We start from the raw sequence: 26,296 nt of genomic DNA, 5'->3' as shown, positions 1-26,296 counted from the left end.
TTAGCTGATATCAGTGTCCATTCCTGAGGCTGGTACAGATTCTCCAGAGGCCGTCCCTGAGAAAATACCCACAGCAGTGTAGGAGCAGCTCAGACAGAGGGATCAAAGAGCACAACACAGTTTACTACAACACAGATCATCTCCTTTCAACACAACAACTGACAACACTATTCCACATCACGATAGCAGTTATAAGATTGAACAGAGAGAGACAATACAAACAACACACAGCAAACCGAAGAGATCCAGCAGAGGCAAGTTTAAGTGTAAGCTCTCTACAGGTATATAAAGCAATATATATATATTTTTAACAGATATTCAAAACATTGTCGATGTCTATAAATATTCAATAACACTGCTGGAAAATTTAACATTTAAATGTTTAGGGAATTAATTTGTATTCTCTCTTTATCTATTCTAGTGCTGAGAAAAATCAATATTCTAATGCAATAACTAACAAACACAAATCAACATGTAATCTCAGGTGGGTAGTTGCGTCAGCATGCGTAGGCTGCAAAGGAACAAGTAATAGGTTTATTCCATGCTGAAAAAAAGAAGAAAGAGAACACAACGTTTCGGCCGTGGAGCCTTCTTCAGGTGTCAACAGAGACATTCATCAACAGAGAGTACAGACCCCAGTCACATGACCCGGGTGTTTAATACACACCAGATCGACACCCCCTGCTGTAGCCCGATCAATAGGCTTCATTTTATTTCGAATTCACTGACACTGCGGGCTTTCTTACGTTTTCACTTTAATATCCAAAAACATCTCCGAAGTCCACATATTCATACGTAAATTGTATTTTTGAAGGACGAGTCACAATAATGACAGTTTTGACTTTAAACACGTTAATAACATGCTTTACATTATAATTTAGTATTATACTCGTCAAAATTAACAGGACTCCGAAACACAACCTATATCTAGTAGCCTTGAAAAATAATCTAGGATACACATTTTAATGTTAAAGGATTAAGTGAACAATCAGTTCAATATACAAGAAGGAAAACACAACGTTCAGCTCACACCTGAAGAAGGCTTGACAGCCGAAACGTTTTGTTTTCTTCTTCTCTTTTCAGCAGAGAATAATCCTATTACTTGTTCCTTTGCTGTCTACGCATGCTGATACGGCTACCCACCTGGACTACTCCAATCAGTTCAATATGTCGACATTTAAAGTCGCAGTAACACTGTGGAAAGCGATGTCAGAAGGTGACATTTCACAGTGTGGCCGCCAGGCGGAGACACTGCTACACGTGTCTATGGAGGCTGGTCTAATGAAGCCCTTTTCAGTTTCCAGCTGTGCTCCACTGACCGCGATGTCATCTGTGTCCAGTCCAGCTCCTGGCCCTGAGCCTCAGTGACACAGCAGACACCAGCTCCAGGCCAAGAGCCTCAGACTGACACTCTCACCAGCTCTGAATGAGCCTCAGTGGGATGTTGTGCTGAAGGTGTTTCCTGCAGATCTTTCAGCCACTATTCTGTTAACTGTTCTTCTCTGCCACAGTCCAGAACAGTTTGTCTGACTCATTTCACTCAGTCCTGGAGAAATCTGTCCCTGCCTGTCACACGTGTGTCTATTGATCTGTCTGGATCAGAGATCTGTCACTTTCCAGCTATGATTTTAAATCCCTGATCAGTTTTACAGCTCGGGGTAAAAGCTGGAGGTCTGTGGCCTCTCTTACACTCACTCTCATTCTACAATTTGCTGAAGGCTGTATTGATCCTTTTGTAATTGATCCTGTTTTGATTATTGTGACTAAACCCCTCTGTCCATCTGTCAAACTCCCCACGTCTCATTCCAGCTGTAACAGATACAGCTCCTGTCTGAAACAGTCAGTAAGATCACTGTGTATCGACACCCTGCAGCCTGGAGCCCTGTGACTGGACAGCTGACCCACAGGGGCTCAGGAGAGGGAGTCGGGCCTGAAGCAGAGAGCCAGCAGTGTGCTGGAGCCCAGCCTGTCTGAGAGGGAGGAGACAGGAGCCCTGCAGGTGAGTGTGGGGCTGTGGCCCAGTCACCCTGCTGCTGGTGGGACTGGTGTGGGGGTCTTTCTGCACCAGGAGCCCAGCTGGTGTGGCAGCTGCTGGTGCTCTGGACAGGACTGGCTCCAGCCTGCAGGACCCTGAGCTCAGGGCTGTGGAGGGGCTGGCCTGTCCCAGGTCAGGGTCAGCAGGGGGAGAGGAAGGAGTCTGCTGGGAGCCCAGGGTCTCCAGTGCAGTGGGGAGCTCAGAGCCCAGTGTCTAGAAGTGGTGTGGGAGTATCTCTGTGTCCCAGAGAGGAGGGTGGACAGTGCTCTCCATGGGGGAGAGAGTAGTGACCTGTCCAGCACAGAACCTGCTGGGTCAGGAGTGACTCTCTGCCTGTGCTGCCCCTTAATGTCATGTCTGCTTTTTGGGGAGGTTTTAAACCCTACTTCTGGAAGCCTGTGCCCATCAGCCTGCTTATTTTTTTATTTTTAAGTGTTTAGTCTTGACACTTCCTTCTAATTCCCCAGTGCAGTCCTGATGCTGTTGAATAACCTCCTCTCTGGCTGAAGCTCCAGCCCTGTAGAGTCTTTGTCCTGAGTCAGACTGTTCTCTCAGTCGTCAGCTGTCCCTGCTGTGATCTGAATGTGGTTTAATAAACTTCTACAGCTCTTGCCTCACTGGCTCCAGGTCTTCTTTCCTCAAGCAGGGTCCTCTGATCACAGCCCCTGTGCCAGCAGCCAGGGGGCTGGTGCTGGTTCTGGACAGAGCCCTGTGCTGGGAGCTCTCCAGCAGGGGCCCTGGAGCAGCTCGGCTTCCTCCAGCAGCACTGACTGCCCAGGCCCTGCTCACCCAGACCGGCTCTAACTGCCCAGGGAGCAGGAGCTGAGGTCACTGGGCCTGGTGGGCAGCTGTGACCCAGATCAGTAAACTCCCTACACACACGTTCACACTGACCACCCGCACCCTGTGTGCTCCAGGCCCCAATCCCAGCAGCCTGTGCTCTGCTCTCGGCCTGCCTGCCCTGGCCCAGGTGTGCCCAGAGTCTCCCTCCCCTTCCTGGGAACTGAGTCTGCTCCTGCTCTGGTATGATCTATTGCCCAGTCCTGCTGCTGAGCTCCATTGGGCTCTTGCCTGAGGGGGGAGTGTCACCTCTGAGCCCCTCTTTGGTGGAGGAGGACCAGCCTGCTGGCCCCAGCACTGAGGACAAGGGTGAAGGTCGGGGGTCAAAAGTCACAGTCAGTACTGTAATACTGAAGCGGAGTCAAAACCCCAGTGTGAATAACAAGTAGGCTGAGACAGGTATGACTGCACTGGAGTCTGAGTTTATAATCAGAGTCACTGACACTGCCAGAGCAGTCTGAGACTCTCCAGGCTGGACCGGATTGACTGGACTGGGAGCTGGACTAGTTCTTCACTGGGATTATAATCAGACTCCACTGACACTGACAGAGCAGTCTGAGACTCTCCAGGCTGGACTGGTCTGACTGGACTGGGAGCTGGACTAGTTCTTCACTGGGATTATAATCAGACTCCACTGACACTGACAGAGCAGTCTGAGACTCTCCAGGCTGGACTGGACTGACTGGACTGGGAGCTGGACTAGTTCTTCACTGGGATTATAATCAGACTCCACTGACACTGACAGAGCAGTCTGAGACTCTCCAGGCTGGACTGGACTGACTGGACTGGGAGCTGGCTAGTTCTTCACTGGGATTATAATCAGACTCCACTGACACTGACAGAGCAGTCTGAGACTCTCCAGGCTGGACTGGACTGACTGGACTGGGAGCTGGACTAGTTCTTCACTGGGATTATAATCAGACTCCACTGACACTGACAGAGCAGTCTGAGACTCTCCAGGCTGGACTGGACTGACTGGACTGGGAGCTGGACTAGTTCTTCACTGGGATTATAATCAGACTCCACTGACACTGACAGAGCAGTCTGAGACTCTCCAGGCTGGACTGGACTGACTGGACTGGGAGCTGGACTAGTTCTTCACTGGGATTATAATCAGACTCCACTGACACTGACAGAGCAGTCTGAGACTCTCCAGACTGGACTGGACTGACTGGACTGGGAGCTGGACTAGTTCTTCACTGGGATTATAATCAGACTCCACTGACACTGACAGAGCAGTTTGAGACTCTCCAGGCTGGACTGGACTGACTGGACTGGGAGCTGGACTAGTTCTTCACTGGGATAATAATCAGAGTCACTGCCACTGACAGAGCAGTCTGACACTCTCCAGACTGGACTGGACTGACTGGACTGGGAGCTGGACTAGTTCTTCACTGGGATTATAATCAGACTCCACTGACACTGACAGAGCAGTCTGAGACTCTCCAGGCTGGACTGGACTGACTGGACTGGGAGCTGGACTAGTTCTTCACTGGGATTATAATCAGACTCCACTGACACTGACAGAGCAGTTTGAGACTCTCCAGGCTGGACTGGACTGACTGGACTGGGAGCTGGACTAGTTCTTCACTGGGATAATAATCAGAGTCACTGCCACTGACAGAGCAGTCTGACACTCTCCAGGCTGGACTGGACTGACTGGACTGGGAGCTGGACTAGTTCTTCACTGGGATTATAATCAGACTCCACTGACACTGACAGAGCAGTCTGAGACTCTCCAGGCTGGACTGGACTGACTGGACTGGGAGCTGGACTAGTTCTTCACTGGGATTATAATCAGACTCCACTGACACTGACAGAGCAGTCTGAGACTCTCCAGGCTGGACTGGACTGGAGTTCTTCCTGAAAGTACACATACAAATCCTGCTCTTCAAAACTTTTATTGTATTTATGAAAAATAATACTTACATATACAGATGTAGAGTATTTACAGAGAAGTGAGCGGTACATTTTACAAAAACAATTCATATGAGAGAGACGGGTGCGAGTCACAATACGATCGACATGTCATTTACGAGCTGCAAGAGAAACGGAGAAATTAAAAACACAGGACACAGTCTCGATACAGCCGAGAGAGGGGCAGACGCTCTCGACCCCGGAGGGGGGAGGAGGAGAGGGGAGGGGAGGGGAGAGGGGGCAGCGAGGCGCGGACAGGTGTGACCCCGCAGGGGGGAGAGTGGGACACAGCCCAGGGGCGGCGCCGCGGGTCGGTCACACACACACACTCACACACACACACCCCTGCCGGACACGGTCAGCGCCCGCACCGGGCCGAACCCCAGCGAGGCACGCGGCCCGGCCTGGGTGGGGCTTGAGGAAGCGGGCGCCGAGCGTGCGCGGGGGGTCCCGAGGGGCCCGTCTCCGCGCTGCTGCAGCGTGAGCGAGCCCTGGACCAGCGGGCCAGCAGGGGGCTGTGAGAGAGCCCTCACCCACTGTCCCTGGCGAGGTCAGCCCTCTGTCTGACTGACCGGCTCTACACTGACTGACCGCTGTGTCCTGTCTGACTGACCAGCTCTACTCACAGACTGACCGCTGTGTCCTGTCTGACTGACCGGCTCTACACTGACTGACCAGCTCTACTCACAGACTGACCGCTGTGTCCTGTCTGACTGACCAGCTCTACACAGACTGACCAGATCTACTCACAGACTGACCAGCTCTACACAGACTGACCGCTGCCTCCAGTCTGACTGACCAGCTCTACTCACAGACTGACCGCTGTGTCCTGTCTGACTGACCAGCTCTACACAGACTGACCAGATCTACTCACAGACTGACCAGATCTACTCACAGACTGACCGCTGCCTCCAGTCTGACTGACCAGCTCTACACAGACTGACCAGCTCTACTCACAGACTGACCAGCTCTACTCACAGACTGACCAGCTCTACTCACAGACTGACCGCTGCCTCCAGTCTGACTGACCAGATCTACTCACAGACTGACCAGCTCTACTCACAGACTGACTGCTGTGTCCTGTCTGACTGACCAGCTCTACACAGACTGACCAGCTCTACTCACAGACTGACCAGCTCTACTCACAGACTGACCGCTGTGTCCTGTCTGACTGACCAGCTCTACACAGACTGACCGCTGCCTCCTGTCTGACTGACCAGCTCTACACAGACTGACCGCTGCCTCCTGTCTGACTGACCAGCTCTACTCACAGACTGACCAGCTCTACTCACAGACTGACTGCTGTGTCCTGTCTGACTGACCAGCTCTACACAGACTGACCAGCTCTACTCACAGACTGACCAGCTCTACTCACAGACTGACCGCTGTGTCCTGTCTGACTGACCAGCTCTACACAGACTGACCGCTGCCTCCTGTCTGACTGACCAGCTCTACACAGACTGACCGCTGCCTCCTGTCTGACTGACCAGCTCTACACAGACTGACCGCTGCCTCCTGTCTGACTGACCAGCTCTACTCACAGACTGACCGCTGTGTCCTGTCTGCAGTGCCGAGTGGCTCTACGCCTGGCCCTGCTGTCGCTGGACGCCCACACCGCTGACCGCGGCCCTGCGGCGGCTCGCAGCGCGGAGAGGGGACCCCGGGGACCCCGGGGCCGGGCAGCTCACGACTCGAACTCGAACCCCCCGCCGGCCTCCCCTTGCTCCCCCGACACCCCCCCCCCGAGGGCGCAGACCCGGGCGGACAGACAGAAGGACCCCTCCAGCGCCACGCCTCGTCCTCTCGCTCTGACACACACACGCACACACACACACACCGCACCGACGCACTCGGGCCCCGACGCTGGCGCCGCCCGGCCCACGGCCCCGCGCCGACACCAGAGCCCCGTCTTCCCGTCACGGCCCGGGAGGGGGAGGGGGAGGGGAAACAGGAGGCAGAGAGAGAGGGGAGACGGGGCAGGAAGGGGGGAATACAGGCAGCACTCCCCCTCACACCTCCAGCGCTCGGGCCTCACTGGGAGAAAAGGCTCTGGCTGGCAGAGCAGGGCAGAGGGGCGGTTTACACTGCCCCCTGCAGAGCCACTCCTGTCCCACCCCCCTGAACCTACCCCCACCTCCCCCAGGACAGGGGAAGCTTCCTGTGTGAATCCCACTGCTCAATCACTGCCTGAGAACCCGTCCCCACAAGGGTGAACCCGTCCCCACAAGGGTGAACCCGCCCCTACGATAGTAAACCCGCCCCAACAAGGGTGAACCAGGCCCTACGAGAGTAAACCCGCCCCTACGAGAGTAAACCCGCCCCTACGAGAGTAAACCCGCCCCTACGAGAGTAAACCTGCCCCTACGAGGATAAACCTGCCCCCATGAGGGTGAAACTGCCACTACGAGAGTAAACCCACCCCCATGAGGATAAACCCGCCCCCGCAAGGGTGAACCCGCCCCACAAGGGTACGGAGCTGAAACACCCATCCTGGTCAGGAACGAACAGGACAAACTCAAGCGACGGGCGTCTCTACTGGCGGAAAAGGGCAAAGCAGATGTTGCCGCTCCAGCGCTGCCGGGGCCCACATGCCCGATCCTCGCCCCGCGGAGAGCATGCACTGGGGGAAACAAAACAAAAAAACCAAGCCGAGAAAGAGCAACGGGCGAACGGCGAGAGCGCTTGAGCCAGGGTGCTGGGGATCATGCACAAGCCGGGGACGCTGGAGAACTGGGGCGCAGGAGCGCAGGGGAGGAGGGAGGAGGAGGAGGAGGAGGAGGAGGGCAAGCGACCAGGGTAGAAAACTTACACAGGGAGAAAAAAATAAAAAAAATTTAAAAAACCTAACAATCTGCAATAAAAAGAGAAGAACCGCATACTGACAGGAATTCGCTCTCACTGCTAACTTGCCGGCTTGCTTCCTCTCAGCCGGAGCACCAGTCCCTTCCTTACCAGCCATTTTGGGTGTGGCACAAGACACCGACGGGTGAGGACCACGGCCATTTTGGGTGTGGCACAAGACACCGACGGGCAAGGACCACGGCCATTTTGGATGTGGCACAAGACACCGACGGGCGAGGACCACGGCCATTTGGGGTGTGGCACCCAAGAGCCGCACCCCCACCCTCTCCCGCCAGAGGACCGGTGGTGGAGCTCTTCATCCTTCCGGCACGGCGGGCTCGGCCAGCCCCCGACCCCCCCGAGGTGGCGGAGCTGGGCGGCCATTTTGGGCGTGGCGCCCGCCGCGCCCCGCGGGGCCAGGCAGGCAGGCTTCTCGCCCCTCACAGTCACGTTAGCCGCGGCAAAGCTACAAGAGAACTTTTTCCCAAACCTGTCGACGGCGCGCTGTCGACGCGGACCAGCTGCGGCTCCCATTTCCTGGCGGCCGCTGGCGTGCTCTCCTCTCTCGTGGGGGTGGGGGAAATGACCTCGTGGCTGCGCCGCCAACGAGCGCCCCTCCCACCCTTCAGTCAAAAGCTTGGCGTGGCCACAGCCGGGGTGGCCAAGCTGCAAGAGACAAGACCTCTCCTCTCGCTCGCTCTCCCCCACCTGGTGCCGCGCGGCGGCGGCCATCTTGGGCGTGGCGGGGCTCCATCACATACAAACCGGGCGGGCAGCAGGCCTTCGGCGGCACGGCGAAGACAAAGTCTTTTGAGAAGGAATGGGGACGCCGGAGCGAGAGTTAGCCCTCCGTGGGGGGGGGGTGGGGGGCGGTGAGGATGAGGAGCTGGACAGCGGCCGTTTGCAGAGTGGCTGATTCTCAACGGATCTTTTTCCTCTTTTTTTTTTTCCTACTACTTTTACACAGATGTCTTCGTAGGGCAGCTGCAAGCTTAGGGAAAGACAAAAATAGAATAATCTGTTAGCTCAGACCTCCTGCAGGGCGAAGAGGACGCTGCTGTACCCAAACTGTGTGCAAAGGTATAAACTCTCTCTATATACATGACTATACACCTATGTACAAGGTCATATAAAACACTGTGGCACAGCCTGAGTGTGCGCAAGAGTCCTTCCTGCGTCCAGCTGTCTGTCTGCAGAAGGCAGCAGGCGCCAGGGGACAGGAAGTGATGCGGCTGCCGCCGAGAGCTGGGCGGGCGGGCCTGTCTGCAGCGCCTGCGGTGGACAGGCACCAGTCCTCCGGTCCCTGCTGGCCGCTGTCTCGAGGGGGGGCGGCCCGCACTGCGTGTCTGCTGAGGACAGGCACCGTGAGGGCCGCGGGGCCGCGGGGCCAGGCCCGCAGGGCTTCCTGGAGCGCCTGTGTGGGGCCACACACCTGCACTGGCCTGGTCCACATGCCCTCCCTGCATCGGCGTGCTCCCGTGTCTCTGTCTCCATCTGTCAGCATACCCATCTCTCCGAGGGCCCGTCTGTCTCTGTCTCTCCGTCAGCGAGTCTGTGGTTACAGCCTGTCTGTCTCTCCGTCAGCGAGTCTGTGGTTACAGCCTGTCTGTCTCTCCGTCAGCGAGTCTGTGGTTACAGCCTGTCTGTCTCTCCGTCAGCGAGTCTGTGGTTACAGCCTGTCTCTCTGTCAGCGAGCCTGTGGTTACAGCCTGTCTGTCTCTCTGTCAGCGAGTCTGTGGTTACAGCCTGTCTGTCTCTCTGTCAGCGAGTCTGTGGTTACAGCCTGTCTGTCTCTCTGTCAGCGAGTCTGTGGTTACAGCCTGTCTGTCTCTCTCTCCGTAAGCGAGTCTGTGGTTACAGCCTGTCTGTCTCTCCGTCAGCGAGCCTGTGGTTACAGCCTGTCTGTCTCTCCGTCAGCGAGCCTGTGGTTACAGCCTGTCTCTCTCTCTGTCAGCGAGTCTGTGGTTATAGCCTGTCTGCCTCTCCGTCAGCGAGTCTGTGGTTACAGCCTGTCTGTCTCTCTGTCAGCGAGTCTGTGGTTACAGCCTGTCTGCCTCTCCGTCAGCGAGTCTGTGGTTACAGCCTGTCTCTTTGTCAGCGAGTCTGTGGTTACAGCCTGTCTGTCTGTCTGTCAGCGAGTCTGTGGTTACAGCCTGTCTCTCTGTCAGCGAGTCTGTGGTTACAGCCTGTCTGTCTCTCCGTCAGCGAGTCTGTGGTTACAGCCTGTCTGTCTCTCCGTCAGCGAGCCTGTGGTTACAGCCTGTCTGTCTCTCCGTCAGCGAGCCTGTGGTTACAGCCTGTCTGTCTGCAGTATACGATTACAGCCTGTCTCTCTCTGTCAGTGAGTCTGTGGTTACAGCCTGTCTGTCTCTCTGCCAGTATCTGGTTATTGCCTGTCTGTCCCTCTGCCAGTGTCTGTCAGTGTGCCCTTGACAACAGCCTGTCTCTCTCTGCCAGTGTCTGTCAGTGTGCCCTTGGAAACAGCCCGTCTCGTCTCTCTCTGCCGGCGCCGGGCAGCGATCCTGTCTCGCTGTGTCAGGATGCGGCAGCCATGGTCGAGGCGCTGGCCTTGCAGTCGATCTTGCTCGGGTCTCCCGGCAGGAAGGAGATGTTGAGAGCCGTCAGGAAGGAGCGACAGTCCTCAACCGAGGAGAAGGACAACACTGACTGGACGTAGTCTACTGGAACTGAGGGCCGGTACCTGAGAGACAGGAGAGAGATAGAGTTAATAACCCACTGGGACTGAGGGCCAGTACCTGAGAGACAGAGGACAGAGAGTTAATAACCCACTGGGACTGAGGGCCGGTACCTGAGAGACAGAGGACAGAGAGTTAATAACCCACTGGGACTGAGGGCCGGTACCTGAGAGACAGGAGAGAGATAGAGTTAATAACCCACTGGGACTGAGGGCCGGTACCTGAGAGACAGAGGACAGAGAGTTAATAACCCACTGGGACTGAGGGCCGGTACCTGAGAGACAGGAGAGAGAGATAGAGTTAATAACCCACTGGGACTGAGGGCCGGTACCTGAGAGACAGAGGAGAGAGAGTTAATAACCCACTGGGACTGAGGGCCGGTACCTGAGAGACAGGAGAGAGATAGAGTTAATAACCCACTGGGACTGAGGGCCGGTACCTGAGAGACAGAGGACAGAGAGTTAATAACCCACTGGGACTGAGGGCCGGTACCTGAGAGACAGGAGAGAGATAGAGTTAATAACCCACTGGGACTGAGGGCCGGTACCTGAGAGACAGGAGAGAGATAGAGTTAATAACCCACTGGGACTGAGGGCCGGTACCTCAGACCCAGAGGGGAGAGAGAGTGAATTAACCCACTGGGGAGTGAACGACGGTTTCTGGGTTGGGGGAGAGATCAATATCTATACAGCGCACAGCCTTGCTGTACTTGCACACTTCTGTCACAGACGCCGATCGGCACATACGTTTTCATCATGGCCCGGAGCGCGCCCCTCCTCTCCCGGTCCAGGAACTTGTCGATGAGGTAGGAGCCCATGCGCGGAGCGTCGCGGTACAGCAGGAAGAAGCGGCGGTAGTTGCCCAGCGCCCAGGCAGTGCGCAGGGAGAGGGCGTGGCTCACACACGTGTCCACGCGGAGGTCAGGGGTCAGGAAGGCCAGCTCTGTGGTCAGGTCTGAGCACATGAGAGAACAGGGGTGACCCCACGCTGCGCGATACCTGACCCACCTTCGACGGCAAGAACCGTCTCCGATTACATTGCGACTATCGACCTCCGACATCCGAGCTCTGGACCGATGCCGTGGATGAGGTTTAATTTATGAAGAGGCTAATATCCATCCTTCTTGTAACTGCCTGATCCAGTTCGGGGTCGTGGGGGAGTCGGAGTCTATCCCAGCAAGCAATGGACGTAAGGCAGGGTACACCCTGGACAGGACGCCAGTCCCTCACAGGGTGGACACACTCACACCAGGGCCTGTTTTTTTCAGAAGCCACTTAACGTCCCAGCATGCCTCTGGACTGGAGCACATGGAGGAAACCAGACCCTACAGAAACACCCCAAGAACTGGGCACCCCAGTGCTGCGAGACAGCAATCCTAACCACTGTCCCACCCGAAAAAAGAAAGCACTTTCTCTCAAAGTAGACAGAAAGGTTGAGCAAATACTGGTTAACCTGGATAAAACTGGAGCCGCTGTCTAAAGTGCTATGAAGTGCTACTCCTCAGGAGACTGCTTTCTGTTATTCTATCACGACTGAACGTGTACAAATATCATTCTGGATTCTGGGTAACTGGCGGAGACGCACCTCCGGAGTTCTTGGTGAAGATGTAGTAGAGCAGGCGGTAGGCAGTGAATTCGCCCACGTTGCCGGAGGGGCAGTCCTTGTACAGGGCCTTCAGCTGGGTCTGGCACTGGTTGAACTCCTCGTGGTCACCCTGCAGGGAGGAGGGCGCTGTGAGTACGCACTCGCGGACACGAACACTGGCCCACCCTGACCACTGACACGCTGACCACACACTCACTAATACACCCTGACCACTGACACGCCGACCACCCAGACACTCACCGACACGCTGACCACACAGACACACAGCGACGCACACTCAGACACACGCTCACGGACGCTGACGCGCCCACACATCGACACACACTCAGACGCACGCTCACGGACGCTGACGCGCCCACACATCGACACACACTCAGACGCACGCTCACGGACGCTGACGCGCCCACACATCGACACACACTCAGACGCACGCTCACGGACGCTGACGCGCCCACACATCGACACACACTCAGACGCACGCTCACGGACGCTGACGCGCCCACACATCGACACACACTCAGACGCACGCTCACGGACGCTGACGCGCCCACACATCGACACACACTCAGACGCACGCTCACGGACGCTGACGCGCCCACACATCGACACACACTCAGACGCACGCTCACAGACGCTGACGCGCCCACACATCGACACACACTCAGACGCACGCTCACACACGCTGACGTGCCCACACATCGACACACACAGCGACGCACACTCAGACACACGCTCACGGACGCTGACGTGCCCACACATCGACACACACAGCGACGCACACTCAGACACACGCTCACGGACGCTGACGCGCCCACACATCGACACACACTCAGACACACACTCAGACACACACTCAGACACACACTCAGACACACACTCAGACACACACTCACGGACGCTGACGTGCCCACACATCGACACACACTCAGACGCACGCTCACGGACGCTGACGTGCCCACACATCGACACACACTCAGACGCACGCTCACGGACGCTGACGCGCCCACACAGCGACACACACTCAGACGCACGCTCACGGACGCTGACGCGCCCACACATCGACACACACTCAGACACACACTCAGACACACACTCAGACACACACTCAGACACACACTCACGGACGCTGACGTGCCCACACATCGACACACACTCAGACGCACGCTCACGGACGCTGACGCGCCCACACATCGACACACACTCAGACGCACGCTCACGGACGCTGACGCGCCCACACATCGACACACACTCAGACGCACGCTCACGGACGCTGACGCGCCCACACATCGACACACACTCAGACGCACGCTCACGGACGCTGACGCGCCCACACATCGACACACACTCAGACGCACGCTCACGGACGCTGACGCGCCCACACATCGACACACACTCAGACGCACGCTCACGGGCGCTGACGCGCCCACACATCGACACACACTCAGACGCACGCTCACGGGCGCTGACGCGCCCACACATCGACACACACTCAGACGCACGCTCACGGACGCTGACGCGCCCACACATCGACACACACTCAGACGCACGCTCACGGACGCTGACGCGCCCACACATCGACACACACTCAGACGCACGCTCACGGACGCTGACGTGCCCACACATCGACACACACTCAGACGCACGCTCACGGACGCTGACGCGCCCACACATCGACACACACTCAGAGGAAGGGACACTGACCTTCTCCAGAGCGATGCGTGCATGGGTCTCGTACACCTCCACCGTGAAGTCCGTGCGCACTCCCTGAACCTGCAGAGAGAGAGTGAGAGAGCACATTGTGAGCCCTGCCGTACAGAGAGTGAGGGAGTGACAGAGGAGTGCGGCACTCACTGTGAGGTCCTGTCGTATCGACTTCATCTGCTCACAGGCGTATGGGTAGTCCTGGTTGGTCTTCCAGTGAGCTTTCACAGCCAGGAGAGATTTCTTCAGCACCTGAGAGAGAGCGAGAGAGAGGGTGAGAATCAGTGAGAGGGTGAGAATCAGTGAGAGGGTGAGAATCAGTGAGAGTGAGAGGGTGAGAATCGGTGAGAGAGAGCGAGAGGGTGAGTCAGTGAGAGGGTGAGAATCGGTGAGAGAGAGCGAGAGGGTGAGTCAGTGAGAGGGTGAGAAGCGGTGAGAGTGAATGAGTCAGTGAGAGGGTGAGAAGTAGTGAGAGGGTGAATGAGTCAGTGAGAGGGTGAGAAGCAGTGAGAGGGTGAGAAGCAGTGAGAGGGTGAGAAGCAGTGAGAGTGAATGAGTCTGAGAGGGTGAAGCAGTGAGAGTGAATGAGTCTGAGAGGGTGAAGCAGTGAGAGTGAGTGAAGCAGTGAGAGAGTGAATGAGTCAGTGAGAGGGTGAATGAGTCAGTGAGAGGGTGAATGAGTCAGTGAGGGTGAGTAGCAGTGAGAGGGTGAATGAGTCAGTGAGGGTGAGAAGCAGTGAGAGGGTGAATGAGTCAGTGAGGGTGAACGAGTCAGTGAGGGTGAGAAGCAGTGAGAGGGTGAACGAGTCAGTGAGAGGGTGAACGAGTCAGTGAGAGGGTGAACGAGTCAGTGAGAGGGTGAATGAGTCAGTGAGAGTGAGAAGCAGTGAGAGGGTGAATGAGTCAGTGAGAGGGTGAATGAGTCAGTGAGGGTGAGAGTCAGTGAGAGTGAATGAGTCAGTGAGGGTGAGAAGCAGTGAGAGGGTGAACGAGTCAGTGAGGGTGAACGAGTCAGTGAGAGGGTGAACGAGTCAGTGAGGGTGAGAAGCAGTGAGAGGGTGAACGAGTCAGTGAGGGTGAGAAGCAGTGAGAGGGTGAACGAGTCAGTGAGGGTGAGAAGCAGTAAGGTGAACGAGTCAGTGAGAGGGTGAACGAGTCAGTGAGAGGGTGAACGAGTCAGTGAGGGTGAGAAGCAGTGAGAGGGTGAACGAGTCAGTGAGAGGGTGAACGAGTCAGTGAGAGGGTGAACGAGTCAGTGAGAGGGTGAACGAGTCAGTGAGGGTGAGAAGCAGCGAGAGGGTGAACGAGTCAGTGAGAGGGTGAACGAGTCAGCGAGAGGGTGAACGAGTCAGCCCCAGAGGGAGCGTGAGTTAATCAGGGACTCACAGCCACGGGCCGGACGGTGGCGGGGTCTGGGGCGCAGGTGAGCCTCAGGTAGGTCTTGGTGATGTCCTGGCAGGTGCCCACGATGGTGCAGTCCTCCCAGCTCAGCCCGTCGGCAGAGGGCGCCGCCAGGGCGCTGGAGGCGCCGATGTTGAGGACCAGCGGCTCGGTGCGCAGCTTCTTGACCGCGCCGCCCGCCGCCGCCCCCGTGTTGAAGCGCGCCGCCCGGCTCTGCTTCTTCGCCTCGCGCTGCGGGTCCTCGAAGTCCAGCCCCGCGCCGCCCGCCGCCTTGCGCCGCTTCTGGGGGCCGGCCGCGCCCGGCTCGTCCGCGTTCCTGCCCGGACAGCCAGCGAGAGCACAGCGTCGGCAAGACCGGCAGGGCCAGGGCCAGCGCCGGCGCCGGCTCGGGAACGGGGCAGGACGCCAGTCCATCGCAGGGCAGGCAGACTCGCACACTCGCACACAGACACGCAGGCTCACTCGCACACAGACACGCAGGCTCACTCGCACACAGACACGCAGGCTCACTCGCAATCACACCAGGGCCGCTTTTCTCTGGTGTGAGCGACGCTTGACCAGAACACGCCCGCTCCGCGCGGACAGCCCCCCCGCCCCCCGGCACGATCTCCCCGCCCTCACCTGCGCCCCCGGTTGGCTCGCCCGCCCCGGCCTCGCCCCCTCTCTCCTCCCCTGCCCCGCTCTCGGTCTGCGCCTCTGCCCCGGCCCCCCTTCTGGTTCCGGCGGGAGATCTGGGGCCGGAGGTCGCTGGAGATGCTGCTGTCCGACTGGGAGCCCGAGTCACTGCGGGGGGGTGGCGGAGAGAGAAGGTGAAAAACTCCAGACAGATCTGGGGCGACCCCCCCCGAGCCCCACTGCTCCTCTTACCTCCTGTGGTGCCTCTGCCCTCGGTCCCGGTGCCTCTGGTTGCCGTGGCGATGGGGGGAGGGGGACCGGGAGCGGGAGGTCGAGGAGGAGGAGCTGGAGGAAGGGCTCCTCTGGCTGGAGAACACGTTCCGGTAGTTGCCCAGCCGAGCCCCGCCCCCGCGGCCCCGCCCGGCCCCGCCCCCCGCCCCTCCGCGGCCAATCGGCTCCGAGCCCCTCTGGGGGACCGCCTCCCAGCGCGACGGCTTGGGTTTCAGCCTGGCGGGGAGAGAGGGGAGAGAGGGGCTCACCCAGGTCCTCTGACCGCGAGCTGCAGCATCAGCGTCTCCACAGCAACGCATCTCACAGGGCGCGTACAGAGCTCAGGGACTCTCACTCTGGAAGGGTGGGGGGTGAGGGAGAGACTCACTCTGGCAGGGTGGGGGGTGAGGGTGAGACTCACTCTGGCGGGGTGTGGGGTGAGGGGAGAGACTCACTCTGGCGGGGTGTGGGGTGGGTGTGAGGGGAGAGACTCACTCTGGCGGGGTGGGGGGTGTGGGAGAGACTCACTCTGGCAGGGTGGGGGGTGAGGGTGAGACTCACTCTGGCAGGGTGGGGGGTGAGGGGTGAGGGGAGAGACTCACTCTGGCGGGGTGAGGGGTGGGTGTGAGGGGAGAGACTCACTCTGGCGGGGTGAGGGGTGGGTGTGAGGGGAGAGACTCACTCTGGCGGGGTGAGGGGAGAGGGGAGAGACTCACTCTGGCGGGGTGGGGGGTGGGTGTGAGGGGAGAGACTCACTCTGGCAGGGTGAGGGGTGAGGGTGAGGGGAGAGACTCACTCTGGCGGGGTGTGGGGTGAGGGGAGAGACTCACTCTGGCGGGGTGAGGGGTGGGTGTGAGGGGAGAGACTCACTCTGGCAGGGTGGGGGGTGGGTGTGAGGGGAGAGACTCACTCTGGCGGGGTGAGGGGTGGGTGTGAGGGGAGAGACTCACTCTGGCGGGGTGAGGGGTGGGTGTGAGGGGAGAGACTCACTCTGGCGGGGTGTGGGGTGAGGGGAGAGACTCACTCTGGCGGGGTGAGGGGTGAGGGAGAGACTCACTCTGGTGGGGTGAGGGAGAGACTCACTCTGGCGGGGTGTGGGGTGAGGGGAGAGACTCACTCTGGCGGGGTGGGGGGTGGGTGTGAGGGGAGAGACTCACTCTGGCGGGGTGGGGGGTGTGGGAGAGACTCACTCTGGCAGGGTGGGGGGTGAGGGTGAGACTCACTCTGGCAGGGTGGGGGGTGAGGGGTGAGGGGAGAGACTCACTCTGGCGGGGTGAGGGGTGGGTGTGAGGGGAGAGACTCACTCTGGCGGGGTGAGGGGTGGGTGTGAGGGGAGAGACTCACTCTGGCGGGGTGAGGGGAGAGGGGAGAGACTCACTCTGGCGGGGTGGGGGGTGGGTGTGAGGGGAGAGACTCACTCTGGCAGGGTGAGGGGTGAGGGTGAGGGGAGAGACTCACTCTGGCGGGGTGTGGGGTGAGGGGAGAGACTCACTCTGGCGGGGTGAGGGGTGGGTGTGAGGGGAGAGACTCACTCTGGCAGGGTGGGGGGTGGGTGTGAGGGGAGAGACTCACTCTGGCGGGGTGAGGGGTGGGTGTGAGGGGAGAGACTCACTCTGGCGGGGTGTGGGGTGAGGGGAGAGACTCACTTTGGTGGGGGGTGAGGGGTGAGGGAGAGACTCACTCTGGTGGGGTGAGGGAGAGACTCACTCTGGCGGGGTGTGGGGTGAGGGGAGAGACTCACTCTGGCGGGGTGGGGGGTGGGTGTGAGGGGAGAGACTCACTCTGGCAGGGTGGGGTGTGGGGTGAGGGGAGAGACTCACTCTGGTGGGGTGAGGGGTGAGGGAGAGACTCACTCTGGCGGGGTGGGGTGTGGGGTGAGGGGAGAGACTCACTCTGGTGGGGTGAGGGGTGAGGGGAGAGACTCACTCTGGCGGGGTGGGGGGTGGGTGTGAGGGGAGAGACTCACTCTGGCGGGGTGAGGGGTGGGTGTGAGGGGAGAGACTCACTCTGGCGGGGTGAGGGGTGGGTGTGAGGGGAGAGACTCACTCTGGCGGGGTGAGGGGTGGGGGTGAGGGGAGAGACTCACTCTGGTGGGGGGTGGGGGTGAGGGGAGAGACTCACTCTGGCGGGGTGTGGGGTGAGGGTGAGGGGAGAGACTCACTCTGGCGGGGTGTGGGGTGAGGGGAGAGACTCACTCTGGCAGCGGCTCGTGGCTCCAGTCGATGGTGTAGGCCGTGCCGTCCTGCAGGCGGCCCTGCAGCACCTCCTTCAGCACCTTCTCCGTGCGGTCCTTGTCCTCCTCCGACTCGCAGGCCGTGAAGCAGCGCTGCACGTACTCCTTCATGGCCTGGGGCCAGTCCTGCGGCCTGGGGGGACAGACCGCCTGGGGCTGAGAGCGAGGACAGGCCAGCTTCCTACAACAGGCCCCTCCCGGGGCGCGGACAGAGAGAAATGACCAGAACTCGTGCCCCCTGTCCTTACCGGCTCTGCGACGTCACAGACTGGTTAGCCAGCACGCTGTTCTGCTCTCCTGACAGGAAGCTCTGGTTGGCCATGACATAGGGACGCTTGGGAAGATTGAACTTCACCGCCCCAGTGCCTGGAGCCTCTGTGAAACAGTGTGAAGGAAATGCAAGAGTCAATACAGCACAGAGACACTGACTGACTGGACACTACAGCACAGTGACCCTGACTGACTGACTGGACACTACAGCACAGAGACACTGACTGACTGACTGGACACTACAGCACAGAGACACTGACTGACTGACTGACTGGACACTACAGCACAGAGACACTGACTGACTGACTGACTGGACACTACAGCACAGAGACACTGACTGACTGACTGGACACTACAGCACAGAGACACTGACTGACTGACTGGACACTACAGCACAGAGACACTGACTGACTGGACACTACAGCACAGAGACACTGACTGACTGGACACTACAGCACAGGGACACTGACTGACTGACTGGACACTACAGCACAGGGACACTGACTGACTGACTGGACACTACAGCACAGGGACACTGACTGACTGACTGGACACTACAGCACAGGGACACTGACTGACTGACTGGACACTACAGCACAGGGACACTGACTGACTGACTGGACACTACAGCACAGAGACCCTGACTGACTGACTGGACACTACAGCACAGAGACCCTGACTGACTGACTGGACACTACAGCACAGAGACACTGACTGACTGACTGGACACTACAGCACAGAGACACTGACTGACTGACTGGACACTACAGCACAGAGACACTGACTGACTGGACACTACAGCACAGAGACACTGACTGACTGGACACTACAGCACAGGGACACTGACTGACTGACTGGACACTACAGCACAGAGACACTGACTGAATGACTGGACACTACAGCACAGAGACACTAACTGACTGGACACACAGCACAGAGACACTGACTGGACACACTGGACAGACTCACGTTTCATACGGTGCCACAGCTGCTGCCCTGGCTTGTTGCCCTTCTTGTTTCCTGCCTCTCCTGCCCCTCCTGCGTACTGGGGTGCCTGCAAGGGGGGGTTGTTCTGCCCATAACTGCCCTGGTACCCCCCCATGTTGCCCTGCCCATAGGCCGGGCGGCACTGCCCCTGACCGTGGCTGTTCTGATACCCCCGCATCTGGCCGCCGTTACTGCCCTCGTTCCCTTGGTAACCCATATTCTGCCCCGCAGAATAGGGGCCCCCCTGATACCCGCCCACCGCGCCCCCACTCCCGCTGGCGCCCCCAGGCCCCTGGGAGGGAGGAGGGGGGTACTGGGCATTCGGAGGCGGGGGCAGAGGCGGAGGGGGAGGGGGGGGAGGCTGCTCGGATGCCCCGGGGCTCTGCGGGGGGGGCTGGGGGGCAGTAGGGGTAGATGGCTGGGATTGATTGGGGTAGGAGGAGGAAGACGAGGAGGAGTCTTCCATCCCAGACATGGACGAGGCCTGGAGACAGAGGAAAAAGAGTTAATACACACTGACCAACTGGACACTACAGCACAGAGACCCTGACTGACTGACTGGACACTACAGCACAGAGACACTGACTGACTGACTGGACACTACAGCACAGAGACACTGACTGACTGACTGGACACTACAGCACAGTGACCCTGACTGACTGACTGGACACTACAGCACAGTGACCCTGACTGACTGACTGGACACTACAGCACAGTGACCCTGACTGACTGACTGGACACTACAGCACAGTGACACTGACTGACTGACTGGACACTACAGCACAGTGACACTGACTGACTGACTGACTGGACACTACAGCACAGTGACACTGACTGACTGACTGACTGGACACTACAGCACAGTGACACTGACTGACTGACTGACTGGACACTACAGCACAGTGACACTGACTGACTGACTGGACACTACAGCACAGTGACACTGACTGACTGACTGACTGGACACTACAGCACAGTGACCCTGACTGACTGACTGACTGGACACTACAGCACAGTGACCCTGACTGACTGACTGGACACTACAGCACAGAGACACTGACTGACTGACTGGACACTACAGCACAGAGACACTGACTGACTGACTGGACACTACAGCACAGTGACCCTGACTGACTGACTGGACACTACAGCACAGTGACCCTGACTGACTGACTGGACACTACAGCACAGAGACACTGACTGACTGGACACTACAGCACAGAGACCCTGACTGACTGACTGGACACTACAGCACAGAGACCCTGACTGACTGACTGGACACTACAGCACAGAGACCCTGACTGACTGACTGGACACTACAGCACAGAGACCCTGACTGACTGACTGGACACTACAGCACAGAGACCCTGACTGACTGACTGGACACTACAGCACAGAGACCCTGACTGACTGACTGGACACTACAGCACAGAGACCCTGACTGACTGACTGGACACTACAGCACAGAGACACTGACTGACTGACTGGACACTACAGCACAGAGACACTGACTGACTGACTGGACACTACAGCACAGAGACACTGACTGACTGACTGGACACTACAGCACAGAGACACTGACTGACTGACTGGACACTACAGCACAGAGACACTGACTGACTGACTGGACACTACAGCACAGAGACACTGACTGACTGACTGGACACTACAGCACAGAGACACTGACTGACTGACTGGACACTACAGCACAGAGACACTGACTGACTGACTGGACACTACAGCACAGTAACCCTGACTGACTGGACACTACAGCACAGAGACACTGACTGACTGGACACTACAGCACAGAGACACTGACTGACTGACTGGACACTACAGCACAGAGACACTGACTGACTGACTGGACACTACAGCACAGAGACACTGACTGACTGACTGGACACTACAGCACAGAGACCCTGACTGACTGACTGGACACTACAGCACAGTGACCCTGACTGACTGACTGGACACTACAGCACAGAGACACTGACTGACTGACTGGACACTACAGCACAGAGACACTGACTGACTGACTGGACACTACAGCACAGTGACCCTGACTGACTGACTGGACACTACAGCACAGTGACCCTGACTGACTGGACACTACAGCACAGAGACACTGACTGACTGACTGGACACTACAGCACAGAGACACTGACTGACTGACTGGACACTACAGCACAGAGACACTGACTGACTGACTGGACACTACAGCACAGTGACCCTGACTGACTGACTGCACACTACAGCACAGAGACACTGACTGACTGGACACTACAGCACAGAGACACTGACTGACTGACTGGACACTACAGCACAGAGACACTGACTGACTGACTGGACACTACAGCACAGAGACACTGACTGCCTGACTGGACACTACAGCACAGTGACCCTGACTGACTGACTGGACACTACAGCACAGTGACCCTGACTGACTGACTGGACACTACAGCACAGAGACACTGACTGCCTGACTGGACACTACAGCACAGTGACCCTGACTGACTGACTGGACACTACAGCACAGTGACCCTGACTGACTGGACACTACAGCACAGAGACCCTGACTGACTGACTGGACACTACAGCACAGAGACCCTGACTGACTGACTGGACACTACAGCACAGAGACACTGACTGACTGACTGGACACTACAGCACAGAGACCCTGACTGACTGACTGGACACTACAGCACAGAGACACTGACTGACTGACTGGACACTACAGCACAGAGACACTGACTGACTGACTGGACACTACAGCACAGAGACACTGACTGACTGGACACTACAGCACAGAGACACTGACTGACTGACTGGACACTACAGCACAGTGACCCTGACTGACTGACTGGACACTACAGCACAGAGACACTGACTGACTGACTGGACACTACAGCACAGAGACACTGACTGACTGACTGGACACTACAGCACAGAGACACTGACTGACTGGACACTACAGCACAGAGACACTGACTGACTGACTGGACACTACAGCACAGTGACCCTGACTGACTGACTGGACACTACAGCACAGAGACACTGACTGACTGACTGGACACTACAGCACAGAGACACTGACTGACTGACTGGACACTACAGCACAGAGACACTGACTGACTGACTGGACACTACAGCACAGAGACACTGACTGACTGACTGGACACTACAGCACAGAGACACTGACTGACTGGACACTACAGCACAGAGACACTGACTGACTGACTGGACACTACAGCACAGAGACACTGACTGACTGACTGGACACTACAGCACAGTGACCCTGACTGACTGACTGGACACTACAGCACAGAGACACTGACTGACTGACTGGACACTACAGCACAGAGACACTGACTGACTGACTGGACACTACAGCACAGAGACACTGACTGACTGACTGGACACTACAGCACAGAGACACTGACTGACTGACTGGACACTACAGCACAGAGACACTGACTGACTGACTGGACACTACAGCACAGAGACACTGACTGACTGACTGGACACTACAGCACAGAGACACTGACTGACTGGACACTGGGTTACCTGTGCCGTGGGAGTGCTGGGTGTCTGGTAGGATCCTGGAACAGCGTACTGACCCTGGGGATAGCCGCCTCCATACTGAGGAGAGACACAGAGAGGAGTCACTGTCACAGCACACTCACCGGGGGGCAGCGGGGGCAGGTGTGCACTCACCGGGGGCAGCGGGGGCAGGTGTGTACTCACTGGGGGGCAGCGGGGGCAGGTGTGTACTCACCGGGGGGCAGCGGGGGCAGGTGTGTACTCACCGGGGGGCAGCGGGGGCAGGTGTGCACTCACCGGGGGGCTGCAGGGGCAGGTGTGTACTCACCGGGGGACAGCTGGGGCAGGTGTGTACTCACCGGGGGGCAGCGGGGGCAGGTTTGCACTCACCGGGGGGCAGGTGTGTACTCACCGGGGGGCTGCGGGGGCAGGTGTGCACTCACCGGGGGGCAGCGGGGGCAGGTGTGCACTCACCGGGGGGCAGATGGGGCAGGTGTGTACTCACCGGGGGACAGCTGGGGCAGGTGTGCACTCACCGGGGGGCAGCGGGGGCAGGTGTGTACTCAGGGGGGCAGCGGGGGCAGGTGTGTACTCACCGGGGGGCAGCGGGGGCAGGTGTGTACTCACCGGGGGACAGCTGGGGCAGGTGTGTACTCACCGGGGGACAGCGGGGGCAGGTGTGTACTCACCGGGGGACAGCGGGGGCAGGTGTGCACTCACCGGGGGACAGCGGGGGCAGGTGTGCACTCACCGGGGGGCAGCGGGGGCAGGTGTGCACTCACCGGGGGGCAGCGGGGGCAGGTGTGCACTCACCGGGGGACAGCTGGGGCAGGTGTGTACTCACCGGGGGGCAGCGGGGGCAGGTGTGCACTCACCGGGGGGCAGCGGGGGCAGGTGTGCACTCAGGGGGGCAGCGGGGGCAGGTGTGTACTCACCGGGGGGCAGCGGGGGCAGGTGTGTACTCAGGGGGGCAGCGGGGGCAGGTGTGTACTCACCGGGGGGCAGCGGGGGCAGGTGTGCACTCAGGGGGGCAGCGGGGGCAGGTGTGCACTCAAGGGGGGCAGCGGGGGCAGGTGTGCACTCAGGGGGGCAGCGGGGGCAGGTGTGTACTCAGGGGGGCAGCGGGGGCAGGTGTGTACTCACCGGGGGGCAGCGGGGGCAGGTGTGCACTCAAGGGGGCAGCAGGGGCAGGTGTGTACTCACCGGGGGGCAGCAGGGGCAGGTGTGCACTCAGGGGGGCAGCGGGGGCAGGTGTGTACTCACCGGTGGGCAGCAGGGGCAGGTGTGTACTCACCGGTGGGCAGCAGGGGCAGGTGTGTACTCACTGGGGGACAGCTGGGGCAGGTGTGCACTCAAGGGGGGCAGCAGGGGCAGGTGTGCACTCAAGGGGGGCAGCAGGGGCAGGTGTGCACTCACCGGGGGGCTGCAGGGGCAGGTGTGTACTCACCGGGGGGCAGCTGGGGCAGGTGTGCACTCACCGGGGGGCTGCAGGGGCAGGTGTGCACTCACCGGGGGGCAGCGGGGGCAGGTGTGTACTCACCGGGGCCATGGGGTAGTAGTAGCCATAGGGGTAGGCGTAGCCACTGTACTGCTGCTGGCTCTGCTGGTACCACTGGTAGTACTGCTGCTGCAGGGCTGCGGAGTCCGTCACCGGCGTCTGGTACTGCCCAGCCTGCGGACACAGAGCGGACCGCCCTCAGCTCAGGCGCTGACCCCCACCCCCCAGGCCCGGTCGGACTCGAGAGTGGCCGCTCACCTGCGCCGTGCTGTGACCGGACTGCGTGGTCTTGGTGCTGCCCAGGCTCTTGCTGATGGAGGCCAGAGCCTGACGGGCCTTCTCCCACTCCGGGTTCTCATGGACCGGGCCTTCAGAACCAGGACTGAAGGACCTGAGGGACAGAGAGGTTAACACAGACCGCCTGAGGCAGGCTGTGGTCTCTGAGCCTGTCCTCTCTGGACACCCAGATCTGTCTGTGTCCAGTGTCTCTGGCCAGGCTCTGGTCTCTGAGCATGTCCTCTCTGGACACTCAGATCTGTCTGTGTCCAGTGTCTCTGGCCAGGCTGTGGTCTCTGAGCATGTCCTCTCTGGACACTCAGATCTGTCTGTGTCCAGTGTCTCTGGCCAGGCTGTGGTCTCTGAGCCTGTCCTCTCTGGACACCCAGATCTGTCTGTGTCCAGTGTCTCTGGCCAGGCTGTGGTCTCTGAGCCTGTCCTCTCTGGACAGTCAGGTCTGTCTGTGTCCAGCTACTATAGCCAGATCGTGGCTCTCTGGACAGCCAGGTCTGTGTATCGGTCCGTCCAGAACAACGGCGGCTGACGAGCACTAACGGGGTGGCCCGACACACGCCTTGAGCGCAGCAAAGGCATCGAAAACCAGACCTTACACCCCGCAATCCCCCCCAGAATAAACACCGGCACCCCCTCTCAGCTCGGCCAAGCCACAGGCCTGTCCCTAACCCGCTGAAGCCGGCAGTCTCACCAGCTGGCAGCTTGATTCGTCTGGGTAGAGTTGGCAGCCATTTCCTCCGCGGGCCCGACCCGCCTCCGACCCGCAACACCCGGACCCGAGGCCTCTCTGCCGCGGCTCTGGGCGGCTTCCCTGTCGCTCCGCCGGAGACCGGCTCCAAGACACAGGCTGAAAGGAAAGGGAACGGCGGCCCCTCGAACATAAAACGAGGAAAATAATTCTAAAAAAATAACCGACGCTTCCAGAAACAACACCGGGGAGTCGGATTCGCAAACAAAATGGCGGCCGGTCACGGCCTAGCAGGAGGCTCGTCATTGGAGGAAAACCGGCCTGTCCAGCCCGGAAAGGCCCGCCTACCGAGGGCGAAAGCAGACGCGTCATTTGCCTCCTGAGGTGGCAATCAGTCAACTAGCCCCACCCCCGCCTGGGAAGCGAGAGGGTTCATTGCACCCGACGGCCGTCAATCAGGTCGCGGTTGGGCCAATGACCTGAGCGGCAAACCCCTCCACGTCACAAAGGGTCTGCGGTGATTGGACGAAATCCGAGCCGTGGCGTCAGCGGCTGGTGAAGCTCCAGACCGCGAGGAGCGCCGATTGCGAAAGAGATCTGAGCGCTGTAAACAGCTCACTTGTGCAACAGGTAATTAATATTAATCCAGCTCCCAGTCCAGCCTGGAGAGTGTCAGACTGCTCTGTCAGTGTCAGTGGAGTCTGATTATAATCCCAGTGAAGAACTAGTCCAGCTCCCAGTCCAGTCAGTCCAGTCCAGCCTGGAGAGTCTCAGACTGCTCTGTCAGTGTCAGTGGAGTCTGATTATTATCCCAGTGAAGAACTAGTCCAGCTCCCAGTCCAGTCAGTCCAGTCTAGCCTGGAGAGTC

The 26,296-nt window shown here is 58.7% G+C and overlaps 1 protein-coding gene across 4 annotated transcripts; it reads right to left on the bottom strand.

Annotated features, from left to right (window-relative positions):
• Positions 1-4,760: 4,760 nt before the first annotated feature.
• leng8 (leukocyte receptor cluster (LRC) member 8) lies at positions 4,761-26,225 on the bottom strand. Of its 4 annotated transcripts, none has more exons than XR_011183069.1 (16): positions 25,432-26,222; positions 24,708-24,840; positions 24,492-24,623; positions 22,976-23,050; positions 19,394-19,895; positions 18,403-18,529; positions 18,117-18,287; positions 15,904-16,158; positions 15,658-15,819; positions 15,022-15,352; positions 13,786-13,887; positions 13,636-13,704; positions 11,914-12,043; positions 11,076-11,283; positions 9,787-10,334; positions 4,761-9,683 (listed from the first exon to the last, which is right to left on the bottom strand). XR_011183069.1 is itself a non-coding variant. In XM_069182520.1 (15 exons), the coding sequence occupies exons 1-15, from the start codon at positions 25,470-25,472 to the stop codon at positions 10,169-10,171; spliced, it is 2,604 nt and encodes an 867-aa protein (XP_069038621.1). In that variant the 5' UTR covers positions 25,473-26,222; the 3' UTR covers positions 4,761-10,168. The 4 variants fall into 4 exon arrangements, 2 of the variants coding, with proteins under 2 accessions (XP_069038621.1, XP_069038622.1); XR_011183070.1 differs by having other exon boundaries at positions 4,761-9,856; positions 9,994-10,334; XM_069182520.1 differs by having other exon boundaries at positions 4,761-10,334.
• Positions 26,226-26,296: the final 71 nt, after the last annotated feature.

The sequence above is a fragment of the Lepisosteus oculatus genome, chromosome 23 (genome assembly GCF_040954835.1).
Source record: "Lepisosteus oculatus isolate fLepOcu1 chromosome 23, fLepOcu1.hap2, whole genome shotgun sequence".
Lineage (NCBI taxonomy): Eukaryota > Metazoa > Chordata > Actinopteri > Semionotiformes > Lepisosteidae > Lepisosteus > Lepisosteus oculatus.
The sequence above is the reverse complement of the archived record's forward strand: the minus strand, read 5'-3'. Positions and strand labels throughout refer to the sequence as shown.